Source organism: Solanum dulcamara, chromosome 9 (genome assembly GCF_947179165.1).
Source record: "Solanum dulcamara chromosome 9, daSolDulc1.2, whole genome shotgun sequence".
Taxonomy (NCBI): domain Eukaryota; kingdom Viridiplantae; phylum Streptophyta; class Magnoliopsida; order Solanales; family Solanaceae; genus Solanum; species Solanum dulcamara.
The window spans coordinates 19,240,748-19,266,019 of NC_077245.1; the positions used below are offsets into that span (position 1 = coordinate 19,240,748).

Genomic DNA, 25,272 nt, shown 5'->3' on the forward strand with positions numbered 1-25,272 from the left:
TCCACCATGGAGGACCACTCACACCTTGCCCCAAATATTTTTATTCCAATCTTATTTCTTCTAATATGCCTACACATCCATCTCAACATCCTCATTTCCACTACTCTTTTTTTCTGGACATGTGAAATTTTGATACGCCAATACCTCACCCAATACCACATATATAACTGATTTGACAACTACTGATTTGAAATGAGCATAAGGACTTTGTATAGTTGTCTATATATGTATATTTATTATTATTAAACTATTGTTTACTTTGTTTATGTACGTCTCTAAGTCGACAAGTATTTGAGAGATTAAAGTTCCAACATGGTTGTACTTTGAGATCAGTTGAGCGTTAATTTACTTTAATAATACAGTAACTATATTTCATTATAAAAATAAAAGGTGCGTGAATCAACAACTAATAATAATACACTCGCAAACCCATAAGGCAAGGTTGCAACAATTGAAGGTTTGTTTTAAAATGCACAAATTAAATGCAAGCCACCTTTGGTAGCTTGGTTTAGACTTGGACTTGAGAAATGGTGATTTTGATCCAAGAGAAAAAAGATTAAAAACTGAAAACAACTTATAAGTAGCTTATAAGTCAATCCAAATAGGCTCTACAAGGTAAATTGAGCAAGCTAAACTGTTAAAGAAAGAGGAGAATTTGTTGACTTTAATCTAAACTTAGCAGGAATGCTCAGGAAAATAAGCTAAGGAAGAAAAGGACAACTAGGCATAATTGTTCCTATCTGAAAAAGGGACCTTTCTACTATACACATACCTAACTTATGCTGGGCTCAAAATGTCAAATGCTGAAATATAAAATAGACTAATGTGTAATTAACCTAACTTATAATTGAAACATATGTGGGCCAAACTGTAAAAACTTAAAAAGTATTCCACTTAAATAACTCCCTCTTATCCGTTAAGTACACCTTTGCAAGCCCAAAGTACTCTTCCCTATGCGCGTATTCTCTAAAATATTCCAGCACACACCATTTCAAATCCATATCAATGTTAAAAATCACCAAGTAGCAGTTTGACTCTCTGCATAAGGTTAGAACTTGGAACATATGAGTTACAACATATGCTTAGTGTTCAATGAGTGTGTTACACGGTAAACCATAAAGACCAGAAATATAATTTATTTTCTGGATCTGCAAACATTGTAACTTCATGATATTAAGTCAGCCAAAGGATACATCTCACATCGACATGCAACTTTGAATTTCAATAGTGGATCCAAATGAGTTCTCATCTCGACGGAAATAGCAACAGGTATCTCTTGAACAGCTTGGGATCCCACTTAAAGAGAGCCAACTGATTTGCGTCTTCAGCATAGCTACTGTGTCATATCCCATTGGGAGCAAGAATCGCAGCTCTTGTTAACTCACTACTGTAAAAAGTTAAAGACAACAGATTGAGGGCTTCTTTGTTCGGGACATGACTAGCAAGATATAGACAGTAAATAAGGTTGAAATTTCTGCAGTAAGAAAATCAATGCATGTACTTCTACTTGCTGCAGCAACCAATTGAATTTCCAACAAAGTGAAAATTACCATTACATACTCTTATCTCCATTGTCATCTGAAATTAGGTCTTCCAGTTCATCAATAATGGCATCATAGCAGAAAAGGTATTGATCCTGGAACATAATAGAGGTAAGATATTAAGCATAATAAAACTAAACTATAAAAGAGAATCACTGAGAATATTGGAACCTAAGTCACAAGTTCACGTTCAAGACTCCCTGAGGTTGCTGATCTACAGTAATTTAGGTAAGGCCAAATAGAATAATCCTTGTGATAATGGGGAGCCCCTCAACTGAAGAGCACACATTACGCTTTTATACTTGTAAGGAGGACGAGTGTAGAAGTAGTTGTAACGCAAGGATTAGGAGCATTTTGTATCTGAGTTGGGCCTGTCCAACTCATATAGCATTAGGGAGTAAGACAGAGGTCCTCCCTCATTGTACAGTACTCTCTCATGTTTTTAATCCCACCCAGACATCCGAATTCATCTTTGGAAGCTGGGTGGTTCGCCTAAATATAAAGAGTAATAAAGATACTCGGGGTGAAAAATACTTGAAATTTTAGAAGACTAGTTGAGAATATGGAACATGTTTGTCCTCAGAAGAAATAATTTATGGACCTTTCCCTCTGCAAAAGCTGAGCAGTAAAAAAGACCAATATTCTTGTAGTCACGAGTTGCCAGAAATGGAAAGCATAGCAAAGTGCCAAGGTGCGTTGGGGCTTTAAGTGGCTTTAGCAAAGAAAAAGAATAAACCGTTATAAAAAAACATATTTAATGAAAGAAAAAAAAAACAATAATACAAGCGATAATTATTTGGACAAAACATTGAAAACACAGAATTTATGCATATATTAACAAAGAATTTTCTTATACTAATTCTTTTAAGCCTTATTCCTTATCACTAAAAAGTCGCTCATAATGCATTATTAACAATTAATAACACTTTGCCGACTTCTTTTTAATTGTATAGTGCCACCCCTCAAAGACAGGTGATAATGCGCATCTCTTGGTGCCTTGTTAATTGCAGCAAAGCTCCACCCAAGCGAGGCAATGCATTTAAATTGAGCTTCGCCTAGTTTCAGGACTTAAACACACCTCAAGCAAGCCTTTAGCATCACTGATACTCTGAGGGTATAGGGAAGGGTTAAAAACAATAGCTTATCCTTTACAATATGTTTAACAAACATGAACTCACTATGTTCTTTACCGGCAATCAGCTAAAGTTTTCAGAAAAAAAGCTGGACGTTGTCTGCTACTTTAAAAAATCAGAAACTATTGCTTCTGCAGTAGTCTTATAATAAGCAGTAGCTAGTTAATATGAAGCCAAAGAGGAAAAGCCAGCATATTGGAAACATTGAAAAGGAAAAAAACACGAGAGGATCTGTACCATTGTCTGGACCATCCCAATTCGCTGAGACCTAAAAATGGCTACTGTATTAACGATGTCAAGAGCAGACATATCTCCACCCAGTATTCTCTGGATGGTATTATGGATTGTGCAATATGTTCCAGTCCTACCAATACCTGCACTGTACAAGAGAATGAGGCGTCAGGCTATACAAACAATTAAATAATAGAGTTTTTAAAAGCACATTTACAGGGATAGTGATCAGAGAAACCTGCAGTGTACTACAACTGGCCCAAGACTAAGAGGCACATTGTACGTTTGTTTCAGAATCTCACGAACAGCAAGTGTGTCTATTGGAACTCCATGGTCAGGCCATTCAGGATACTGAATGTGTAAAACACATAAAGGTGGTTCTTCTGACTAGAAAATAGTAAGAGAAGCAGATCAGGTATGTATTCTTAGCTTCTCCATAACACAAGAAAAGATCTAGTAAAGTTGAGTTTATATAGAGATGGCTATTGGCGCTGGAAGATAGAGGAATAGTACGTCACCCCCATCAGGTCCAGCTAATATTGGGATAATGGCCTGGGTCTTACAAGGGAGTGAGGAACCAAATTTGAAGGGATGAGTATAAGCAATCCTAGCCGAACCCAACTTGATTGGGACCGAGGCGTAGTTGTTGTTAGAGTATAAGCAATCTCAGAATCTCATCAGCACGCCTACCTCGTACTTAATGTACATATGTAAAATATGAAGGCATACAGATATCACTAATAAAGATAATAACCTTAATCTAATATGCAGGATTGACCCGGAAATCTTCACCTAAAACTTATGTTGCTCGGACTCTTCAAAAATCTCAACGGGTGCATGTCGGATTCTCCAAAAGCAGTGCATTTTTGGAGAATCCGACACGGGTGCAGTATCGAAAGTGAAGAGTCCGCGCAACTTAGCCTAAGACTACATAGCTTTTGTCTAAAACTTATCTAGCACTGATCTTAGATGCTTCGTGTTTACATGTGCTGCAGGGACAGAGCCAACGTCATGTTACTAATGAGAAACATTCTTCAACCACAAGCTTCTGGAGCATTTAGCTATGCATTGACAAGTTGTTCAGAGAGCATAATTAATTTGAAATATCCAGTTTCAGATACTCTGAAGGTGAAGTCCTGCATCAACAGTAAGCTCAACATTCCGGAAGCAATGGGATTTTCTCTCGCATCACAACTCTGTATTTGGAGAATCACTCAGTAAGTTACGTCTAAGACATAGCGGCTAGAAAGCTGATCGTATGGAAACTTAGCACGTAAACAGTGAATAATCAGCCCTTCGACGTTATAGAAACCATCGCGGAGAATGAATACTGTTAAGAACGGATCAAGAGAAGGAAATTCTTAGTCGAGATTGACAGTCAGCACAAAGATCCTATTATGGATCTGTCAAAGATTATGCTAGCATCCGAAGGAACCTTGGAGATCTACAAAAAATTGAGTGTGAAGGAACAAGCACACGAATATGTAGTGCCACAAAACTTTTAACAGGTATGTTATGCGTATGAGTATACTAGCTTTCCAGGGAGTCTGAAGAAGTCTGATTATCATGCCAGGACACAGCAAACAAGATGTTCACAGACAAGGTTTAAGAGACTAACTAGTCCTCCCAGCAGATTTCCTATGCTGAAGCAGCCCAGTTAAATAGTTGGCCAGAAATGAACAAAGAAGCATCAGCAATATCACAAAGTTTGTGGCACTGAGGTGAAGGGATCAGAATTAAGGAAAGGAGAGAGCTCTTCGGTGGGTATTTGATTGGGAGATTTGAAGGTGTTAAAAATGAGCTACCCAGATGTTCTGAAATCGGCAACGGGCTCAATAACGATGGAAAATAGATAGGACTCGGTATGACTATACTCTTGATGACAGAAGATATGATGAAGATCCTTGTATTAGAAAACATATATATATAAGATACAGATAGAAGAAACTATGATATAAGAAAAAATGATAAGCTTTCTATTGGTATAGAAGAATGGGTCTCTTTTGTTGGGAACCATATTTTGGTGTAGGTTCTCTCCTTTTTGGTGTACTACTTGTATATGGGTTTCCTCAGTTGTCAATAATATACTTTATCTAATCAAAAATAAATAAATGATATGCAAACTAGGTATGAATATCAACCAGTTGTTAGAGAACCTGCAGGAATCTATCCCATGGGAATTTACTTCAACTTAAATAATGAAATGGTTATGCAATGGACCAAATATTCATTCAGTTACTGTAAAAGAAGGTATGGCTGTTAATAAGGACAACATTAAGATACAAAGTCAATTATATAAACAGGCTAAAAGAAAAATATGTCGTACAGGATATGAGGAAGTAGGAGCATATCATTGTACATTATCCAGAGAACACAAAAGATAATAAGAGATATAAAAAATATAAATGGAAAAGAAAGATAGCATTTGGGAAGGATATATTAAAAAGATGGAAGGGACTCACCGTGAATATACTCTGGGCAGCGGAAGATATGAAAGAAGATCTTTATGTTAGAAGAATGAGTTGGCTCGAAGTATGAGGGGCAACCTTCTAATATTCACTCTCAACTCAGACATTGACTTCTTAATCTTTCTTAAATAAGATTTTAAATAATTAAGCTAGATAAAAAGCACTACAAATTACAACTTCTTATAATTTAAAATATATAAGATTAAAGCATATGAAAGAGTTTGTGGTTAAAGAAAAGATGTCCGACTCTCCAAATAGTACAGTGTCATAAAAAGTGGAACAGAGAGAGTATACAAAAAATGCTAGGCAAACTATGTATGAACAATACAGTGTCATGTAAAGTGGAAAAGAGAGAGTAAACTATGTATGAACAATGGTTAGAGAACTTGAAGGAATATATCTTATGGGAATGTACTTATATTTAGATTTCATGGAGGATGCTAGACAGAACTTGGTACGAATAAGCTCCTGGTGACAGCGGATATGAAGAATACAAAGTCACTGCCAAATTATTTACAACGGAAATTTTGAAAAGATTGCATGCATTGAAAGAAGTTTGCGATAGAATATAATGAGGTCTACCCTTGCCGAATAAATAATGGATTCTACTCAAGAATAACCATATTACGGTGGAATGGATCCAGAAAACTTGTGCAAATTCTTCAAGTTCAACTTCATTTAGATTATTTCAAAGGGACATGATAATACTCAGCAGTCCACTCTTCCTAGACCAGATTAAAAATTCAGTACAAGCATTTTCATCGGGAGATGTAAACCAAAATAAATAACTTTTATGAAGATAATTACTGCAACCCAAGATGAAACTGCATCAATTAATTGTCTCTCGTTAAACTTGGTTCTATCTATCAGCTCCGAGGAACCATAGAGGAAGAAAAACGAAGAATTCGACGATATAGGATCTACTTCGGTAGAGCCCCTAGAACAAGTATTTTGTAACAGTTCTGGAAAAAAAATGTTAAAAAAAACAAGGAAATCCTAGGCATATATAGCGTTACAGAGAAACTGATAATACTCAGCTTCAAGGATAAGGAACAATCCAAAGTCAAGACTGATTCGAGATAAAACCGACAAGAGAGGATTTGGACTGATCAAAGGACATTGCATCACCTAAAGAAGTTGTGTGAGTTATGGAAAGTAAGGCAGCAGTAGAAACAAGAAATGGTGAAGAATGAAAACTACCGTATTCAGCATGCAAGAGTAATACAGAAAATCTATTTTTAAAATGAAAACTGCATTCCTTCTAAAGTAATCAGATGTTTCTTTACCAGACATCAAATTTAATAGAACAGAGCTTATAACAGGACACTGAAAATCAATAGTTGTAATACAATGCAAGCCGACTCTGGGTATACAAACAGTTCACAAACTAAGTATGAAACCGTCAACTTCAACCATCCTTTATCACAGATATTGGTTAAAAGATTTTCTTAAGCTGGATTAAAACTCAACACTCAATGACAAGATAAGATCTTTTCATTCATGTTTATTTCTTGTACCATACAAGGGCTGGCAACAATTTACTAACCTCAATATAGTTCACCTCCAGAGTTCGCAAAACTAAGGAGGTATCACTTGTTATATATTTTGTCACAATACATATATTGCCAAATGTTCTAGGCCCATCCTCTGCCTGAAAGTAATCCCCACACTTCACCATCTGCATTTGTTTTCATCAAAGTAGAAGGTAAATAATAAAACTGCTAAAATTGAATATAGGTCAACAGGAGTCACTTATACTTCAAGTGGGAACTCACTAGAACAAAATGCTAAAATAGACATGGCAGTTAACAAGTCTTAAAACTGACAAAAGGAAGGAATAGCAGTTCTGATACTGGTCAAAAAGTTACAGACTCAGGATGATGGCCACGCAGCAAGAATACATCTTTCTACCTATTCATTGCTACCATTTATCTGGTAAAAATTGGAAATGCAAATTGAGACAACATATGAGGCATAAATCATATTCAGAAATGCAACGAGGGTTTTCTACATCAGACTTCTCTAATTCCTCCAAAGATCATATGACCCAGCGGTCAACCCAGAAGCCCTAGCCAACAAAATCCTGAGACAACACTATTCTATTAGAATAAGTACAAAGGCTTTCAGGCTTCGAGGTGTTTCTAAGATTCTCTTGAAATTTTAAATGACATCCACAACCAATACAGATGCAGAAAAAATGATGTCCCACCAAAATGAATAGGAGATTCCTTTGCTGAAAGAGAGACAAATCTCTAATTTAAACCATTTGCCTTGAATTCTAATTTTATATAGAATTCAGAATATAGAGAACGTCTAGTACACTTTACTTTTATTTTTTATTTTGCATAGTATTGGCCCGAAATAAGTTTAAATGAAAAATATATAGAGAACTTTTAGTACATTTTCCTTCTTTTTTTTTTCTATTTTGTATTGTCCTGAGATGGAAATGGAAACATGGTCAGTGAGGATTCATATAGGCGATCCCTAATTTATTTGGGACTGAGGCGTTATTATTAGTGTCGTTGTGATTGAATACAATTTGATCCTACAGCCGCATTTCTCTGGCAACAATTCCTCCCTCCAAGCTATGTTTTCATCTCTAAATCACAATCTTGACAATGCGTAATATCCATAAGATTACTCAATATCCACTTAGAATACTCAATCGAAGTCCAAGCTCATGCATTTTTGAAGAAAGAAGAATAGGTGTAAGGTAACAAGATATGTTTAAATCACAAGTATTTAGCAAAGTACAAACCTTAAACCCATGACACCCTGCTTGAAGTTGGATCTAAAAAAGGAATGAGGAAAGACCACATGAAGTAATGAGGATGCTAATTAGCAATACCAACGTTATGGTGCCTTTCAGTGCAGGCTTTGGAGCATAGATGGGGGAACAAAAGGAACATCTTTTTATGATAACCAAAAAAAACTCCCACGCCCATTGGCACATAGTTCGATACTCGTTGAATAATGGTCCACCCTCTATTCTTCCCCACTTAAATATTACCCTTTTGTCTGCAACAAAATTCAAACGCATGACAAGCGCTAACCCACACATCATGTGTAGCTCCCTTACAGCTACACCAAAGCTCTGTGAACGAACGCATGAAAGGTATATCATAAGATATTTTTTCTCTTCAGCCTTTCCATGCCCTTCTTCCTCGCTTCAGTTTTGTATCTTAAGATAAAAGGTCAATACTCAACAAAGATTCATTTGCAACTTTTTACGGCATAAAAATGCCAGGTCTACTTTATGGGGGATGGGGGTACAAATGAAGAAACTGAAAAAGGTAAAAGTGTAGGTTGTTTCTTCCATAAAGAAAATTATAGATAAGACTATTTTCATAAAATGTTTAACATATTTTGGTTGCAAAACAAGTATACCTTATTCTAAACAGTTGAATACCTTGTAATTGTCAACCAATCGTGTAAGCATCACAATCACAGGACAGCGTTGCTGGATTATCATTTCCCAGAAATCTTCAAAGGTGTGTGCTAGTGGACCTTGTGTTGCAACAAACCGAGACACCCCTTCAGATATCTTGAATCAAAACGAGCAGTATAAGAGGTCAGAAGCCGATTTTGTGCTGTAACACAATATTGTTTGCTAAGCGAGTAGGGGAAGTGGCTTTTTAAATAATTCCAAGTGAAGGATGTAGGAATCCACCTCTATAAAGCTTGCATTGATATATCCCCTAGCTGACGGTCTGTAGTCTTTACATGGGTCCAAAACAACCCTGTTATTGTCAACTGAGAGCAATGAAGCTTGATACAATTATTTCAAAAAAATAATACAATTTAAAATCAAAGAAAACGAACAAACAACTGATTAGCATACATGGGATAACATCAGTATAACGATTCTTGCTGATATTTGTGCTGTCCAAAGCCACCGAGCATCTACTCTTCATTTCCGAAGCTTTCAGCCTATTTTTCTGAACCAAAGGAGTGTGAATTTAGCATGGCATCAAATGAAGCAGAATAACATCAGAGGTGGATAACGAAATAACAGGGAGTCAACAGACAACAATAGACTAAAAATTTCTCAAGATATAAGAGAACATTATATAAATCAGATAGATGATTTTTTTTCTTAAAAAAGATCTCGTAAATTTATGCTATCGAGATCCATTCTAAGCAAAACGACCATCCAAAACATCATAAAATGAGATATTTTCTGTATCTAGAACTAGTAAAGTTATTTCGAAAAGGAAACTCAATACGGATTCACCCCATTTTACCTCAAAATATATTCCGATTTCTGTGTTTCGAGACTTCTATTTTATTTCAACAGTTTGTACAAAATATATGCAAGTAGTTAACATGAGCTGATGACTTGCGATTACCAAGAATTCCTTGTTAGACAAACAATTGCAATGATTTATCCCCATCAATATGCAATTTCAAACATTATACGGCTTGTCAACCAAGGCTATAAGCTCATTAGATACATCAGTGTGCACGCATGTGGCTCAAAACATCCACAAAGCATAACAGATTTATGATTACCTCAAACTTCTGTTCCGGGTTTTTGCTTCATGATCTATTCAACAAACTCTAGAGAAATGCTCAATACTTAGCAACACGAATTGTGTATACATTAGAAATATATTTATTTAGGCAATAATCCATCGAGGCATTGTTCTGGACAAAGTATAAATAAAGAGGAAGGAACACTAGTTATGTCATTTTTAGTGCATCAGGGTAATAGTAATGTGTCACATAATTTGTTTATTTGAAACTAGTAATGTTGTATTCCTCAGCATTAAGGATATGCTGGCAACCATATAGAGAACTACAGAAAAGACTAGGAGAAATATAACAAAGAGCCTAAGAGATTTACTATCTGTTCAACTTCTTCTATGCATTCTTCTTTACACCAAAAAAGTAAAGATATAATACAGTTCATTTAACTTGCTGAATGGAATTAAACGTATCTTCAAAATATCTCCATTCCTCCCTCTCTACATTGTCCATCTTATGGATGTTGGGATTACTTTCCAACATTTGTTTTCTCTTTGGTTGGTTTGTTAATTATTTATAAGGTCAGATATTTTATGAATAAGTAATTCTAGGAAATTACAATCTCTCCACTTTGGTTGATATCTGCAACCAATTATCGTTTACAACAAAAGTTGTGTTTTAAGAGTCATTTAGCTCTTATAAGACTCATTTAGTTATTTAAACTAAACATTGGTTAATCATAGGATTCATAAGGCTCGTGCACTCATTTTTAGCACATACTAAGTAGGGTGAACATCACAATATAAGGCAGATACTATGTGCTAGAAGAACCTATCTCCACCAATTTGCTATGCAAGAATTGATAATATACACCTAGAACTACACCCAAAAAGCACATTTTCAATTTCCTCATGTTTGATAGGCTTAAATGTTTTAGAAAATGTTTTTCATAACAACTTATTTTCCTCCAATTTAAGGAAAATAACTTACCTCCAAAAAAACAAAGGAAAACAATTTACAAAACTCTCCACCAACCTCAAATTACAATTTTTTTTTCTTACTCCATCCCTCCCCCTCCAAAAAAATTAAAATTTATGAAATTTCTTTTCCTAAAAATTTCAAATTTTTACCCCCCTACCCCGGCCCTCACCCACAAACCAGCCCCCCCCCCAACCCCCAATCAAAAAAACTTTAAATTTGAAATTATTATTTTTTTGAAAATACTTCAAATTTTAAAAATATCAGGTTTTATTACCTACACCTCGACCTCATTTAAAAGTGTTTGTTTTTGAAAAATATTTCAAATTTTAAAATTTTCATTTTTTTTACCTCACCCCTACCCCGACACCCTCTACCCCCCCCCCCACACACACACTCACACCACACACAACAAACAACAATTTGAAATCCCAGGATGAAAATCACATCCCGAGTCAGGTGTGGTTGGGTCCCGATTCGAAAATCAGGGGTCGAGTTCCGATTTGGAAGTCGAATCTTGAGTTGGAAGTCATGTCGGGTCCCGATTCAAAAGTTGGATCCTACATTAGGTGTCGAAGTCGTGTCCTGATTTAGAAGTCAGGTACCGATTCGAGTGTCGGGGTCAAATGTCGAATTGATCAATCCTATCCAAGTTCTGGTGTCGAGGTCATGTCTTAGATCGGATCTCGGAGTTGGATTTTGGATCAATCCCAAGGCTCGTGTCTCGATTTGAGTGTCGAAGTTGAATCCTAGTTTGAATGTCAGATCTCGAGTCGTGAGTCGGGGTTAGGTCCCAAGTCGGATGTCGGAGTGGGTCCTAGTTTGAATGCCAAGTCTCAAGCGGAAATCTGGGTCAGGTCTCGAGGTCAAATTATGGATCAATCGTCAGGGTCTTGTCTCGATTCAAGTGTGGGGTTAGGGTCGGTCCCAGTTCGAGTGTCGGGTCTCAAGTCGGGAGTCAGAGTCAGGTCCCGAATCAGGTGTCGAGGTCAGGGTTGGGTCTCAGTTTGAATGTCAGGTCTCGGATCGGGAGTGGGGGTCACTTCCTAGGTCGGGGATTGGGACCGAATCCCGAATTGATCATCGGGGTTGAATCCCGAATCAGTCGTCGGGGTCGAGTCTCGAATCGGTTATTGGGGTTGATTTTCATGTCAGAATATATTTTCATAAAAAGTATTTTCTACAGATATTTTCTGAAAAATATTTTTCATTCACCAACCAAACAATAGAAAATATTTTTCACTTACCAACCAAACATGAGAAATAAGTTAGAAACCAACTTGTTTTCTAAGAAAACATTTTCCTTCATACCAAACACACCCTAAAGTCTACATTTCTTTGGTTTTTGCCAAGGAAGAAGTTATCCATGCGCCTATACCAAAAACAGTGACTCGCATGCACCTGTGTATAACTTATATGCTTGTATCCGTCCTACTAATATGGGCTAGTAGAGCTTTCGATGAGCCCTTATTTCTCAATTGACTAGACGAGAACTTTGGAGCGAACCATGCTAGTGCTAAAATCTATCACAAGAAGGGATCAACTTTAGTCATCTCCAAGGTTTCCTACTAAGGAGATATCAACAAGACGCTCTACCTCAAGACCAATCCGGACAAGGGAACGTGGAGTTGGCCTCACATGAATGATTGCTTGCTTACCAAGCCATTTGAAATTCCTTGTCATGTAAGTAGCAACCTGCACAGATGGTATAACAACTGTCCTTCTGTCTCCAACATGGACCCAAGAAAATTGGAAAATCTATAGATGCACATATCACCAAAAACCAAATGACAAACATGCACCTTATGTAGAACATATATGTTGATAGCCATCCTATTAATATGAGGCTACCTGCTTACATCCATTCATGGTGTAATTATTGTAAGTACCCAACAGGAGGAGGATGAAGTTGTATAAAGACCATGAAAGACTAGGATTCAAATGACGCAAAAAGGCTAGTTAATTTCTTCCCATTGGTATGTTGATATTGTTACTGTTATTGTTTTTTGTATTGTAGAATTCACATTGCTCCTAGTTTTTGCCACTTTGCTTTATCTATTGTTGTTTTCTCCTACTTGGGGTTGTTACATTCGAGCCGAGGGTCTTTCGAAAACAACCTCTCTATCTCCATGAGGTAGTAGTAAGGTTTGCGTACGATCTATCCTTTCCAGACCCCACTTGTGAGATTTCACTAGGAATGTTGTTGTTGTTGCTATGTTGATATCCGTCAAGACAGGTTATAAGAAACTTTTTTCCACCCATACATAGTGTAACTACCACAAGTATCCAAGGGTGTAGCCTGGTCAACGAAGCTGCATGAAGACGATGGAAGACTACGATCCAAATCAAATCCCAGAAATGCGGAATAAAAAGACTAGTTTTCATATCTTTGTAAATCTTGATGCCAGTGTTATCAAAGGCAAAAAGCGCAAAAAAGCTCTAACGTCCATTGGGGGGCTTTAAGCGCAGAGCGCAAATAAAGTGTGGGCTTCAATGAAAAAAGGCACAAAGAGAGAAAAAGATACAAATATATATTTTTAGTCCAAGACCAATAATTATAAACATGAATGACAAATATATGACCGAAGAAATTAAAAAAAGGTATCATAAAGTGAACTATCAATTGTTTAGTGTCACTTCTTTAAAAGAGGCTCATTGGCAAGGAAAAGTTTGCCAACCTTGATGACCACACTGAAGCGCACATAAAGCGAAGCGAAGCGCTAAACACGTTTTGAGCCTCGTTTTAGGGCTTAAGTGCGCTTAAAGCGCACCTTTGACAACACTGCTTGATGCGCAAATTCCATGAAAGGACATAAATACTTGATGAAATGCTTAAATATTTGAGGACAGAATTTCATGAAAGGAACTCAATGGAACAAGCTGCTAACCAAGTTGCAGCTGCACTATGTCATGCCAACTTCGTGGACCAGCTGCCTACAATGGATCATTCAGCATACAAAGGGGAAGACGAGACTTGCAAAAGTAGTGAAGATGGTATATGCAGAATTAATACATAATTTGTGGCTAGAGAGAATGCCAAAAATTTTAGGGTAAAGCTAGAGACAGTGTGAGTTTGGCCAGAGAAATAGCATGTATTAGCAATCAAAGGGCAGAGGAGTCATGATATCATGGATGCAGCAGCTTCCTTTCTAAGTAACAGTTAATGATCTATGTAATAACTTAGTCACTGCTTTCTTTTCTGCAGATAGAGTAGAATCTTATCTGAATTTCAGCTAGCAGAATATGCTAAGCTCTGTTTTGTAATGCCTTACTTTGGTGATTAACGGAAACATTTGATTACCAAAAAAAAAGTTATAGTCAATATACTTCGCTTGACTATGTGTGTATATGTATGTGTAAGTATATATACGTAGGTTATGTATGTTTTTTTTTAAAAATTGAAAAAAAAACATACATACATAACATACGTATATATACTTTACATACGTAACGTATGTTATGTATGTATGTATGTGTGCGTGTGTGTATTACGTACGTGACCCAAGTTCATGTTCTTTTACAATTAAGGAGGAGACCGTGATGCACCTATTATAAAGAGAGCTTAAGAGTAAATTTTTTTGAGAAAGGTAACTTGTATTATGAACAAAGGAATACTTAGAAAGTATTCCAGTAATACTTGCAACAAAATTACAGAGGGAGAGGTGACCCTACTAATGCTTCATAAATAATCTAGAATACTAGGAATCCCCTTCTTCTTGAGGATATTCGTGTTTACTCCAAAAAAAGAAAAGGACTAGACAGTTCATCTTCAGTTTCTACAGAGAGCATCTCTTGTTTTCGAAGCACCTCTGGTTCCTTTCCATCCATATAGCCCACCAAATGCAGGCTGGGACAATCTTCGATCTCTCCCTGTGTCCTGACCAGCAAGCCAAAGCCTAATTGATGCTCCTTGGAATAGTCCAGCTTATGCCTCTTTAATTAATGAAAATCTGCCATAACTTCAGTCTCTCTACAATGTAGAGAGAGATGGTTTACTGTCTCAATCTCACATTCACAAAAAGAGCACCTAAAGCAAATTTGAAAACCTCTTTTCATAAAGTGTCCTGGGTGAGTGGAGTAAATATACTCCTTTCCAAAATCCAAAAAAAAAAAGAATCTAAGTTCATTATTTCCTTTAATTTATTTCCAATTTTCTTCTCTTTCAAATTCCACTGGTTCTATGACCAAGCAAAGCAACATTCATATCATACTTAGACTTAGACATTTTATGCATCATGATATCTGAAATTTTATAACTTCAGATCATAAATTGTTCTGATCAAATGCCTAAAATCATATCCTTTTATATATAATCCGTGAGGTACAATGAAACATGTTGTAGACATAATACATGCCCCACAATGCACATGGAGCTTTTATGACAACGCCCCCGGCTATACCCTAATCAGAGACAAGAATTCACAACAGCAGAAGATAAGATACTGAGTGGGTCTCACTGTTACAACCGGAAGAGAGAGGGAGATACCTATGAATATCAATACTTGCATTACTTGCATCCACGAAAGACATGCAACACCCCCGAGCAAGGAGCTTGGGTACAAAATCACAAGTACTCAACTGGTACATGACCAAAAGTAATTGGTATAGAAGATCCACCTTTCATTCTTTTAAAAGGTAACATTTTATCATATCACAAAATCAAACCTGCTGTAAAACTGCAGCCTGCAGGTATCCATAATTACAAAGGGATTACAGAGAAGATCTTCTAATCCTACATCAAAAACGTGCAAGGATCCTAAGACATTCATTAATGAATCAAGATCTTCCATGTATTATTTTGCTTACACCAAAAATAGAACAACACCAAGAAATTCATTTTCAGCTTCTGAATAGAATTGTAGTTGTCCTTAAAACATCTCTGTTTCCTTTCTTTGCACACTGCCCACCAGATACAAGCAGGGATAATTTCCATCTCTCCTTCTGTCTAGAGAGGCTGCTGTAACGGTCCCAGATTTCCAAAGCATGAACAATTCTTCCTGGCATCACCCAAAACATTCTTTTTCATGTTGATAAAAAGCCTTCATAGCTCAGCAGTGATCTTGCAATGTAGAAAAGATGATTAACTGTCTCCACCACACACATCTTAAGCATAGATGAAAACCTCTTTTAATAAGGTTTTCGTGGGTTAAGACTGCTTGTTTTGATAAGACACAAACAAAGCAAATGCTACTTTCAGAGGGATTTTTAGTTTACAAATTAGCTTCCAACCATGGCCATCAACCAGAATGGTTGATAGGATTGCTGGATCCCTTCTAGGTCTCCTTTACTGTGAACTTGTCATGTTTATTGCCCTGCCATACTAAACAATCTTCAGCTCCTGATGGACCTTTAAATTGTTCTAGAATTCTATTACCCTCACAATTTCCCAGTCATTAGATAATCTTCTAAAACTTAGATTCTATCCTTGATTTGTCCAGACCTCACCCAGTGTAGCATCCTTCTATTGGTTTAACAAATTTAGATCAGGAAGTATCTCTTTCAAAGAACCTTGCTCAACCCATTTCCAACCTTAAGTCTGGACTTATCTTTTAGTTTAGGCAATGAGTTTCTAATGCTTCACCACAAGCTAGTCCCATAAGGTTGTAGTACTAAGTTCCTCGGACTCAGGTACGGGTATCTGAGACAGGTGCGGACCCAAGAATTGGATTTGGCAAAATCTAAATTTTAATCTTCGGGGGTACGAATCCAAGTATGGATATGGGTGCGGGGATTCAGCTAAAAAAATTCAACATTATAAAAATAGAGTTATTCTAAATTTGAGAGATTCTTTGTGATAAACTTACATGTATATTGTATCAATCTTTCATTCTCCAAGTTGGGATTACTCTTCCTATGAACACATCAAAATAGCAACTAAACATTAAATGCATATGACAATAGAATATATATAACTAAAAGAATAAAAAATAAATTGAAAGAAAAGAACTAACCTTAGAACAAGGATAGTGACTCTTGAAATAAAGAATGTAACTTGAAATAATGTCACTTAAACAAAGTGAAAGTGGAAACTATAATTATTAAAATTTAAGAAATAAACAAAGATATTCATCTACAATTTAGCTATTCATAATTAGTGAATCACATGACTAATCAATATTCAATATACCAAGTAAAAGTTCACTATTTAACGAAAAACAAAAAGCGAAGTGGAATCACAAGAAATTTTCATACACCTAGGCCTAATTCCATTGATGTCTCAACGTAAGTCATAACTAACAGAACAACAAAGTATTGTCAATTGTCAAGTTAGCTACTCTACCGCATCTTCGTCCTCAAAGATCACACCTTCCAATTGAGGTTCATCTATTTATTGTTTGATTAAACCATTAATTATCTCGTCAATATCAAATAGATCTCCACCTAAAATAAATTTAAAAGAATAGATATATGAGAAGAAAAAAATTATCAAGCAAAACAAATAATTGAGAAAAATAATAAAGAAAATGTTGACATACCTACATCCCGAATACTTGCTCAGCCAATTTAAATATTTTTCTTTTTTGCGAGATGGAAACCGTAGATTATAATGTACCAACACTAAATTTTTGGCTCTTGAAGTTGCTAACATATTTCTTTTGATAGAGTGAATCAAAGAATACGTGCTCCAATTTCTTTTACAACGAGAGGAAGAAGTCGGTAGAGTAAGCAACTTGTAAGCTAATTATTGCAAAAGTGGAGCCGATGCACCATGATTTGCCCTCCAAGAAAAAGGATCTTCATACATACATGAGGCTCACCAAAATAACCATTCCCGCTACAAAATGTTCCATACTCCAATGAAACTTGTTTCATTTCATTAGAATCTTTCAAGTACCTTTGAAGCTTGATTCTATTTGATGAAATTTCTCCATCTTCATTAGGAGCTAGCCTTGGAATTCCATTCTCTCCTTGAAGCCGTGATAGTATTTGAGAACCAAAGAGTGTGTCATACAATGCAGATGGGTATTGCTTTTGTTCCACCTAGCCATAAGAATACCATGAATAGTATTAAAAAGATTGATTGGCCGGAAATGAGTTATTTCCCCTCGTGCTCAAAGATTATTTTCTTAACCTTCTCAATCATTGAATCCCACATATCATAAATGAGATGTAATTCCGGACATCAATATCGGCACTTCTAAGGATATCTACAATATGTTCCGTAAATTTCAAAAAATAATCAATACTATCCCACTTCTCATATTCATTATAAGAGATTTTATTTCATAGGATTTGGCTTCAATTCCCTTATCCCATTATAATTCTTCCATTCATCATGACCATCTTCTCTAAAGAAGATTTCACTTTATGAACACGGGTGGTCATAAAAATGTAAGGCAAATCTTGTTTTAAATAAACACAAATCTGAATGTTTTTGAAAAATCGTAGAACAAGATTTGAATCACACATTATTATGACCACCGCCGGCTTTAACAAAGTGAAATCGTCTTTAGAGAAGATGGTCGTGGATGATGAAGGGAAGAATCATAAAGGGGATAAGGGAATTGAATTCAAAACCCATAAAATAAAATCTCTTCCAATGAATAATGAGAAATGGGATAGAATTGATTACTTTTTGAAATTTACAAAACATATTGTAGATATGCTTAGAACTACCGTTATTGATGGTCCGAAATTACATCTCATTTATGATATGTGGGACTTAATGATTGAGAAGGTTAATAAAATAATCTTTGAGCATGAGGGAAAAGATCTCATTTCCGGCCAATTAAACTTTTTTGATATTATTCATGGTATTCTTGTGGGCTAGGTGGAACAAAAGCAATACCCCTCTGTATTGTATGACACACTCTTTGGATCCCAAATACTATCACGAATCATGGCTTCAAGGAGAGAATGGGATTCAAAGGCTAGCTTCTAATGAAAATGGAGAAATTTCATCAAATAGAATCAAGTGCTTTCAAAGGTACTTAAAAGATTCTAATTAAATGAAACAGGTCTTATTGGAGTATGGAACATTTTGTAGCGGGAGTGATTATTTTGGTGAGCGTGATTGAGGCTAAATGTATGAATATCCTTTTTCTTGGAGGGCAAATCATGGTGCATCGACGCCACTTTTGCAATAATTAGCTTACACGTTGCTTACTCAACGACTTCTTCCTCTTGTTGTGAAAGAAATAGGAGCACGTATTTTTTGATTCAGAACATCAAGAGAAATAAGTTAGCAACTTTAAGAGCCGAAGATTTAGTGTTTGTACATTATAATCTACGGTTGTTATAAAAAGGGCAGCCCGGTGCACTTAAGCTCCCGCTATGCGCAGGGTCCGGGGAAGGGCCCGACCACAAGGGTCTGTTGTACGCAGCCTTACCTTGCATTTCTGCCAAAGGCTGTTTCCAAGGCTTGAACCCGTGACCTCCCGGTTGTTATCTCGCAAGAAAATAAAATATATAAATGGACCGTGCAAGTATTAGGATGCAGGTATGTCTACATTTTCTTTATTATTTTCCTCAATTATTTCTTTTGCTTGATAATTTTTTTCTCTTTTATAAAACCCTTCTAATATTCTATTCTTTCTAATTTGTTTTAGGTGGAGATCGGTTTGATATTGATGAGAAAACTAATGGTTTAACCGAGTTATCAATAGATGAAACTCAATTGGAAAGTGTGGTCTTTGAGGAAGAAGTTGAGGAAGATGCGGAAGCGTAGCTAACTTAAATAACTTCACAGTTGACAATACTTTGTTGTTCTGTTAGTTATGAGTTATGACTTAAGTTAAGATGCTCTCTTGTTTTTTGTTAAATTGTGAATTTTTACTTGGTGTACAGAATATTGATTAGTCATGTGATTTACTAACTATGAATAGCTAAATTGCCAATGAATATCTTTATTTCTGTCTTAAACTTTAATAATTTTAGTTTTCCACTTTCACTTTGTTTAAGTGATCTTATTTCAAGATACATTCTTTATTGCAAGAGTTATTGTCCTTATTCTAAAGTTAGTTCTTTTTTTCAATTTATTTTTGATTCTTTTAGTTATATTTATTCTATTGCAATATGTCTTTAATGTTTAGTTGCTATTTTGTTGCGTTCCTAAGAAGAATGCAAGAGTAATCCCATCTTGAAGAATGAAAGATTGACTTCTCCAATACACATGCAAGTTTATCACAAAATAGCTCTCAAATTTACAAAATCTTTATAAGTCTATTTTTATGATGTTGAATTTTTTTAGACAAAAGCTCCTGCACCCGTATCCATACTCGGATTCATACCCTCGAATCTTAAAATTCAAATTTTGCCAAATCCGACTCTTGGATCTGCATCCGCCTCGGATACCTGCACCAAAGTCCGAGCAACTTAGCATGCATGTTAATTGTCTACATGGGTTCAATCTCTAAAAAAGTAGAAGACATCGAAAGAGTCAAGGCCTTTGTTTCCAGTTCTGAACTTGCATGTACAGTACGCTATTCTTCTCCCTCCTCGGTGTTGTGTTTGCAACTCGTATGAGTGTTTTGTTGTGGGCTAAGATTGTTTGCAGTTACTTCTTCTTTAAGAAGATCAGATCTGGGTATGTGTTATAGTTCCATGCTGGACAGCCTCACCATGGATTAGGCCAGCAAATCTGTTTGCTGGCCTAAAGGCTTCTTTCGTATGTTGGCCCTATTCCTGCCATAATACTCATTTAAATTTTTGTCATTGTCATGTGTGACAGCTTTTGAGATATTCAAAATTTAGAATGTGTAAGAGCAGCCCGCGTGCCCTGACATACAACTGTGATCCCACCCCTACATAATAGGATAACTCTCTTACCTGTTGATCCATAATCTTTTTCCCTTTCCCTTCGTCGGCGACATACTGTACCGAAGACTCATACCAGATCTGAATTTTGAAGGTGAAACCTTCATGGTTCAGAGGCACGTCTTTGGGATAGATCCCCGCGTTCTTTCACCTTTGCTCTAGCCCATTTCAAAAGATTTCTAACCTCAGTTTCCTCCTCTGTTTGTACCCATCCTCCACAGAAATCTCCCACTTCTTTAAAAAAATCTTCTGCGTACACAGATGTAGGGGCAAACCCACAAGTCTGATTCAAACTTTCCAAATTCTCTGAGCTTGAGATAGCCCTTGATGTCGGCGACAACCATTTCAGGTGGAATTTATAGGATTTCCAAAACCTATCCCCTTTCACTATGTGGTTTGCGATCGTCTTCAAAGGAAATCCGAAGAGATTGGTTTCTCCCTATTTTGTATTATTTTTTTGATGAAGTTGTTTCATTACCGGCATCAAGAAGATGCAAAGAGTACCATTACATAACAAAAGTTAAGACACGGGAGCCATCCACAAAATCAAAAAAATCTAGAGAAGGCTGAACAGGACTATGGATAGTTTAGAGTTAAAAAGTTAACAAAATCTAAGAAAGCAGAACTTTTCACATATGACTGGTTGGATCAACAAAACAAACTGAACAAACATTTCAATTTCACAAAAAAAAAAAGATTGAACAAGCATTTAGTATATGTTTACGCCAGGGGCTTGTTTTCAGTTGCTTGCTGCCCACTAGCAAACTTCCGACAAGGTGATGTTTGAATTTCCTCTGGAAGGCTACCCACTACATTTCTGGCTAAGAGCTCATTCTGAGGTTGACCTTTGGCTTCTCAGATTATTAAGGACACACTTTTTATGAACCCTAGCAGCATTAATTTCTCTTGTAGTCCATTTGTTGCTTTTGTCAGTGTCGGCATATAAAAGCCCTCAGTATTTCTGTTGAAGATTGTACCAGCCTGCTGGGCATTGCCTTTAATAAAATTCAATATCTTGGTCGCAATATCCATCCATCATGTATTGAATGATTGCTCTGGAACAATAATTATTGTTCTTCTCTTACCTTGAGCATTTATGATGTTTATATATCGTCCATATCTGTTAAAATTTCCTTAGACAAAAGTACTTGAAGAAGTGATCCTAATACTTCCATCGCCTAACGAAATTACTCTGTCTTTGATGCTTCCTTGAGAGTGTATACCAACCACTTCATTGTATTTTAACTTAAACTCATCCTGGTCATCATGTTGCGACCACGTTCGACCCAATCATACCAAATTTCAGCTCTGGATTCATTTCTTGTTATATCGTATGATTTAAACCCCATCGCGAAATAAGTAATGTTATCCCCCATGGTAAAAAAGAAGCTAATTCCGGTGTTTCCGGAAAAAGATCAAATAAAGTAAGAGAGAACCTAGGACAGGTTTCCCTTGGGAGTTGTGCCTGGGAGCATATCCAAAGGACAGTATGTAGTATTCCAGCTTTCATTTTCCCAAAAGGTACATGACCAAGTTTATTGTGCAATGACATATTCACATCATTTAGATAAGGGCAAAAATTAAATTTTTAAACAAGAAGAATTGTTTTTATTGCCGAAAGTGGAGTTATTTACAATTGGATAAGGATGACATTTTATGGGGATGACATTGTATATTATTTATATCACAAGCAAAAATGGAAGTACAAGGATTGAACTCTTAACTACATAAACATAAGTATCACTCTTCAGAAATCCTGAAAAAAGAAGATACAGGTCATTTTTTACCTTACCGATCTCCAAAGATTCTTCATAAAGGGGTATGCAATTGACATTAAGCGTTTGTAAATGAGACAACACATTTAGGATACTATCAGAAATGAATTAAAATAATAGTGTACAAGAGAGAGGCACAAACAACACTTTGTGCAAATTGATGTTGGGTACAATTGTAATTTCCAACTTCTATCACCTTCACTTTATAACCATTTGGAATGGTGACCAATAAAGCATATGGCGAAGTTCTAATTTTCTTTAAAGTAAACATGAAAGAAAGAAGCTTAACAATACAAATAAAATAAGATAAAATAGGGTAAGATCTACCGAAGTGGGTAACCTTAACTAGATGTGACAGGTATCATACCAGGTAAAGCCCGAAAGATGTTCCCATCCCTGTTAGGGAGATGCCAACCATCTATCTTTTCTACAGAAACAGGTTCTAATGTTTGATAATAGCATTCTATTGAATGCCATGTGGTTTGAGGCTCATGAGTCAGCTCTTGTTTTGAAACATTTACATGAAAGTTTGTCAAATTCAATAGAAATTGAACGAGCTATAATATCTGCAAAGTTGAACACTCCACTAGTGATATAAAGCTGTTTGAGTTCTCCCCTGCATTGCCGATTTGAAAATGTTGTAACAGATTAACAATTTGTCCATATTGCTCCTTAGTGACGCTGACATTTTGATTCTCATCTTAAAGGTTAGGTTCCATTCCCTTAACAGATATCATTTCAACCGGTATACAATGCCCACTTTGCTACAGTTCTTTTCCCCTTGGTGAACTTAGAATTCTGATTGAAATTCTAAAGGTTTTCATTGGAATTTGGAGAATATTCATGCAGTTTATAGAACTTGTCCTTAGTGCATCTAAGCTTCTTACAAGTAGACTCAATAAACAACTGATTATTAGGCCTAAGCTGTTTTTGTTTTTCCTCCTGAATCGGCAGGGAAAAAGCATGTTTATGGAAGCAGTGAATTTATCATAAGTATGCCTCCTCTCAATATTTACACCTATTGAACCCCATGAGAAATTGAGTTAGCCTCTTATCTTGTTCTGCCTTATGCATAATTTCCTTGGATCCGCAAGTGTACTCACAACTACATTGAGTTTTAGCAGTCAAGGTGTTCAATTCCTCCCAGAGTTTCTTCATTTTCGTGTAATGGCTAGTAATCAAGCACCCCTTGAGTCCTGTAGTTAACTTCCTTCTCATTTTGGTACAACTTAGCACCATTTGTTTGATCATGATCTTCCAATTCCTTCCATAATTCGACTTACTCCTTAACATATTCCACACTATCAGCAACTTCTTTAGCAAGAGCGTTCAAAATCCACAAATTGACCATATCATTGAACCTCTCCCACTGATCAAGTTGTGGGGTCCCCGGACCTGGTCTTTCACATTCTCCATTGATAAAACCTAATTTATTCTTGACAGAAAAAGATCCTAGTTCACCTCTTCTAAAGTATTTGTACCCAATCCCATCAAAAGGAAGGGGTACTAGCATCGCACAAGGATTGTCAGAACGATGCATGTAAGAGGACTACTTGGATCCATAGTGGATTGCTCATTCTGATCATAGCCATGAGAAATAATTTGATCGATAAACTTAATGAAAAAAACAACTGATTTTGAAGATACAAGAGTTCAAATTCTGCTATTTGTACAGAAATTAACACCACATGTGCCGATTGAAGAACAGTTCAAGGAGATACTCCTGAGCTCTGATACCATGTTAAAATGTGAAGCAAGGAGCAATTATGGTTCAATCAGAGCTCCAATTTCTGCACATTGTGCTTACATACGTGTGTCTATCTGGCCTAAAAAAATATATCTAACTAATTGTTACTTAATCTAAGAGCTAACTGTAACTAACACAAGTAAACACAACTAATCCCACAGCTAACTAAGGTGCTGCTGATTCAGCTGAATGTATAAGTATAATACTATATCTCAATATCATTTTTGCAAGAACATTACAGTAAGCATCCAACTAAACATCAAAATATAGCCACACAGGTTTTATCAAACGCCGAAAGCTACAAAATAAGAGAAAAAAGGAGACCTGCAAAGTGGAGAACTCTGAGGCAATTTTGTCAGGAGAATGAAACCTTTTCTCCTTGAAGTCTTTTAGTGCTTCCAAACAGTAACTACGCTGATCAGGCGACAGTACGATTCTCTGTGGAACCGAATCAGCAGAGAAATCCAAAGGTTTCTTAGCAGTGCCAGGAGCAGTAGGTGGCGGCTCCGTGGAAGTGACAGCAGAGGATAACGGATTACCGGCGGCAGCCATGGCCGATCTCCGGCTCCGACTCCGAACTGATACAGCGCTACCCGTGGCTCCGACTTTCTTTTTTACTTTTTCTTTTCCTTTTTGGATCTCACGAGTCTGCTACTTGTCCCGCAGGGAAATGATGTCGCCTAAATTATGTAAGTGAAATATTACAATATTTTCAAGTGAGTGTGATAAGCGAGATATTTGTACTTATTAGGAAGAAGTGGAAAATGAAAAAGGGAAAAATATTGGTGCACAATGGAGGGTGGGAAAAAAAGTGAAAAACAAGTATAAGAAAAAAGCACGTTATTAGCATGAAACTTTAATTTTTCAGAAAATTAACTTCTATATCAGGTATATCTACTGAAGAAATTTAATTTTTAATTGTCTTTGTTATTTTAAAAATTAATTTTCATCACGTCAAACTTGTCAAAATTGGAATTTGTGGCACTTGATATTTCTGGCAAAAATTATTTGTCATGGGTACTTGATGCTGAAATACACCTTACTGCTAAGGGTCTTGGTAATGCTATAATTGAAGGAAATACAGCATCAAGTCAGGATAAAACAAATGTTATGATTTTCCTTCGTCATCATCTAGATGAAAGCATAAAAATGGAATACTTGACAGTGAAAGATCCA

General features: G+C 36.3%; 1 protein-coding gene and 1 non-coding gene across 3 annotated transcripts; both read right to left on the reverse strand.

Moving 5' to 3' along the window:
- Window positions 1–828: 828 nt before the first annotated feature.
- LOC129902192 (protein-tyrosine-phosphatase PTP1-like) lies at window positions 829–24,795 on the reverse strand. Of its 2 annotated transcripts, none has more exons than XM_055977275.1 (9): window positions 24,421–24,795; window positions 9,215–9,311; window positions 9,044–9,126; window positions 8,783–8,917; window positions 6,920–7,051; window positions 3,144–3,292; window positions 2,912–3,053; window positions 1,561–1,636; window positions 829–1,387 (listed from the first exon to the last, which is right to left on the reverse strand). In XM_055977275.1, the coding sequence occupies exons 1-9, from the start codon at window positions 24,646–24,648 to the stop codon at window positions 1,377–1,379; spliced, it is 1,053 nt and encodes a 350-aa protein (XP_055833250.1). In that variant the 5' UTR covers window positions 24,649–24,795; the 3' UTR covers window positions 829–1,376. The 2 variants fall into 2 exon arrangements, with proteins under 2 accessions (XP_055833250.1, XP_055833251.1); XM_055977276.1 differs by having other exon boundaries at window positions 1,551–1,636.
- On the reverse strand, window positions 22,656–22,786 carry LOC129904852 (U6atac minor spliceosomal RNA). Its single transcript, XR_008770519.1, has one exon. It is a non-coding gene; the product is annotated as a U6atac minor spliceosomal RNA (small nuclear RNA).
- Window positions 24,796–25,272: the final 477 nt, after the last annotated feature.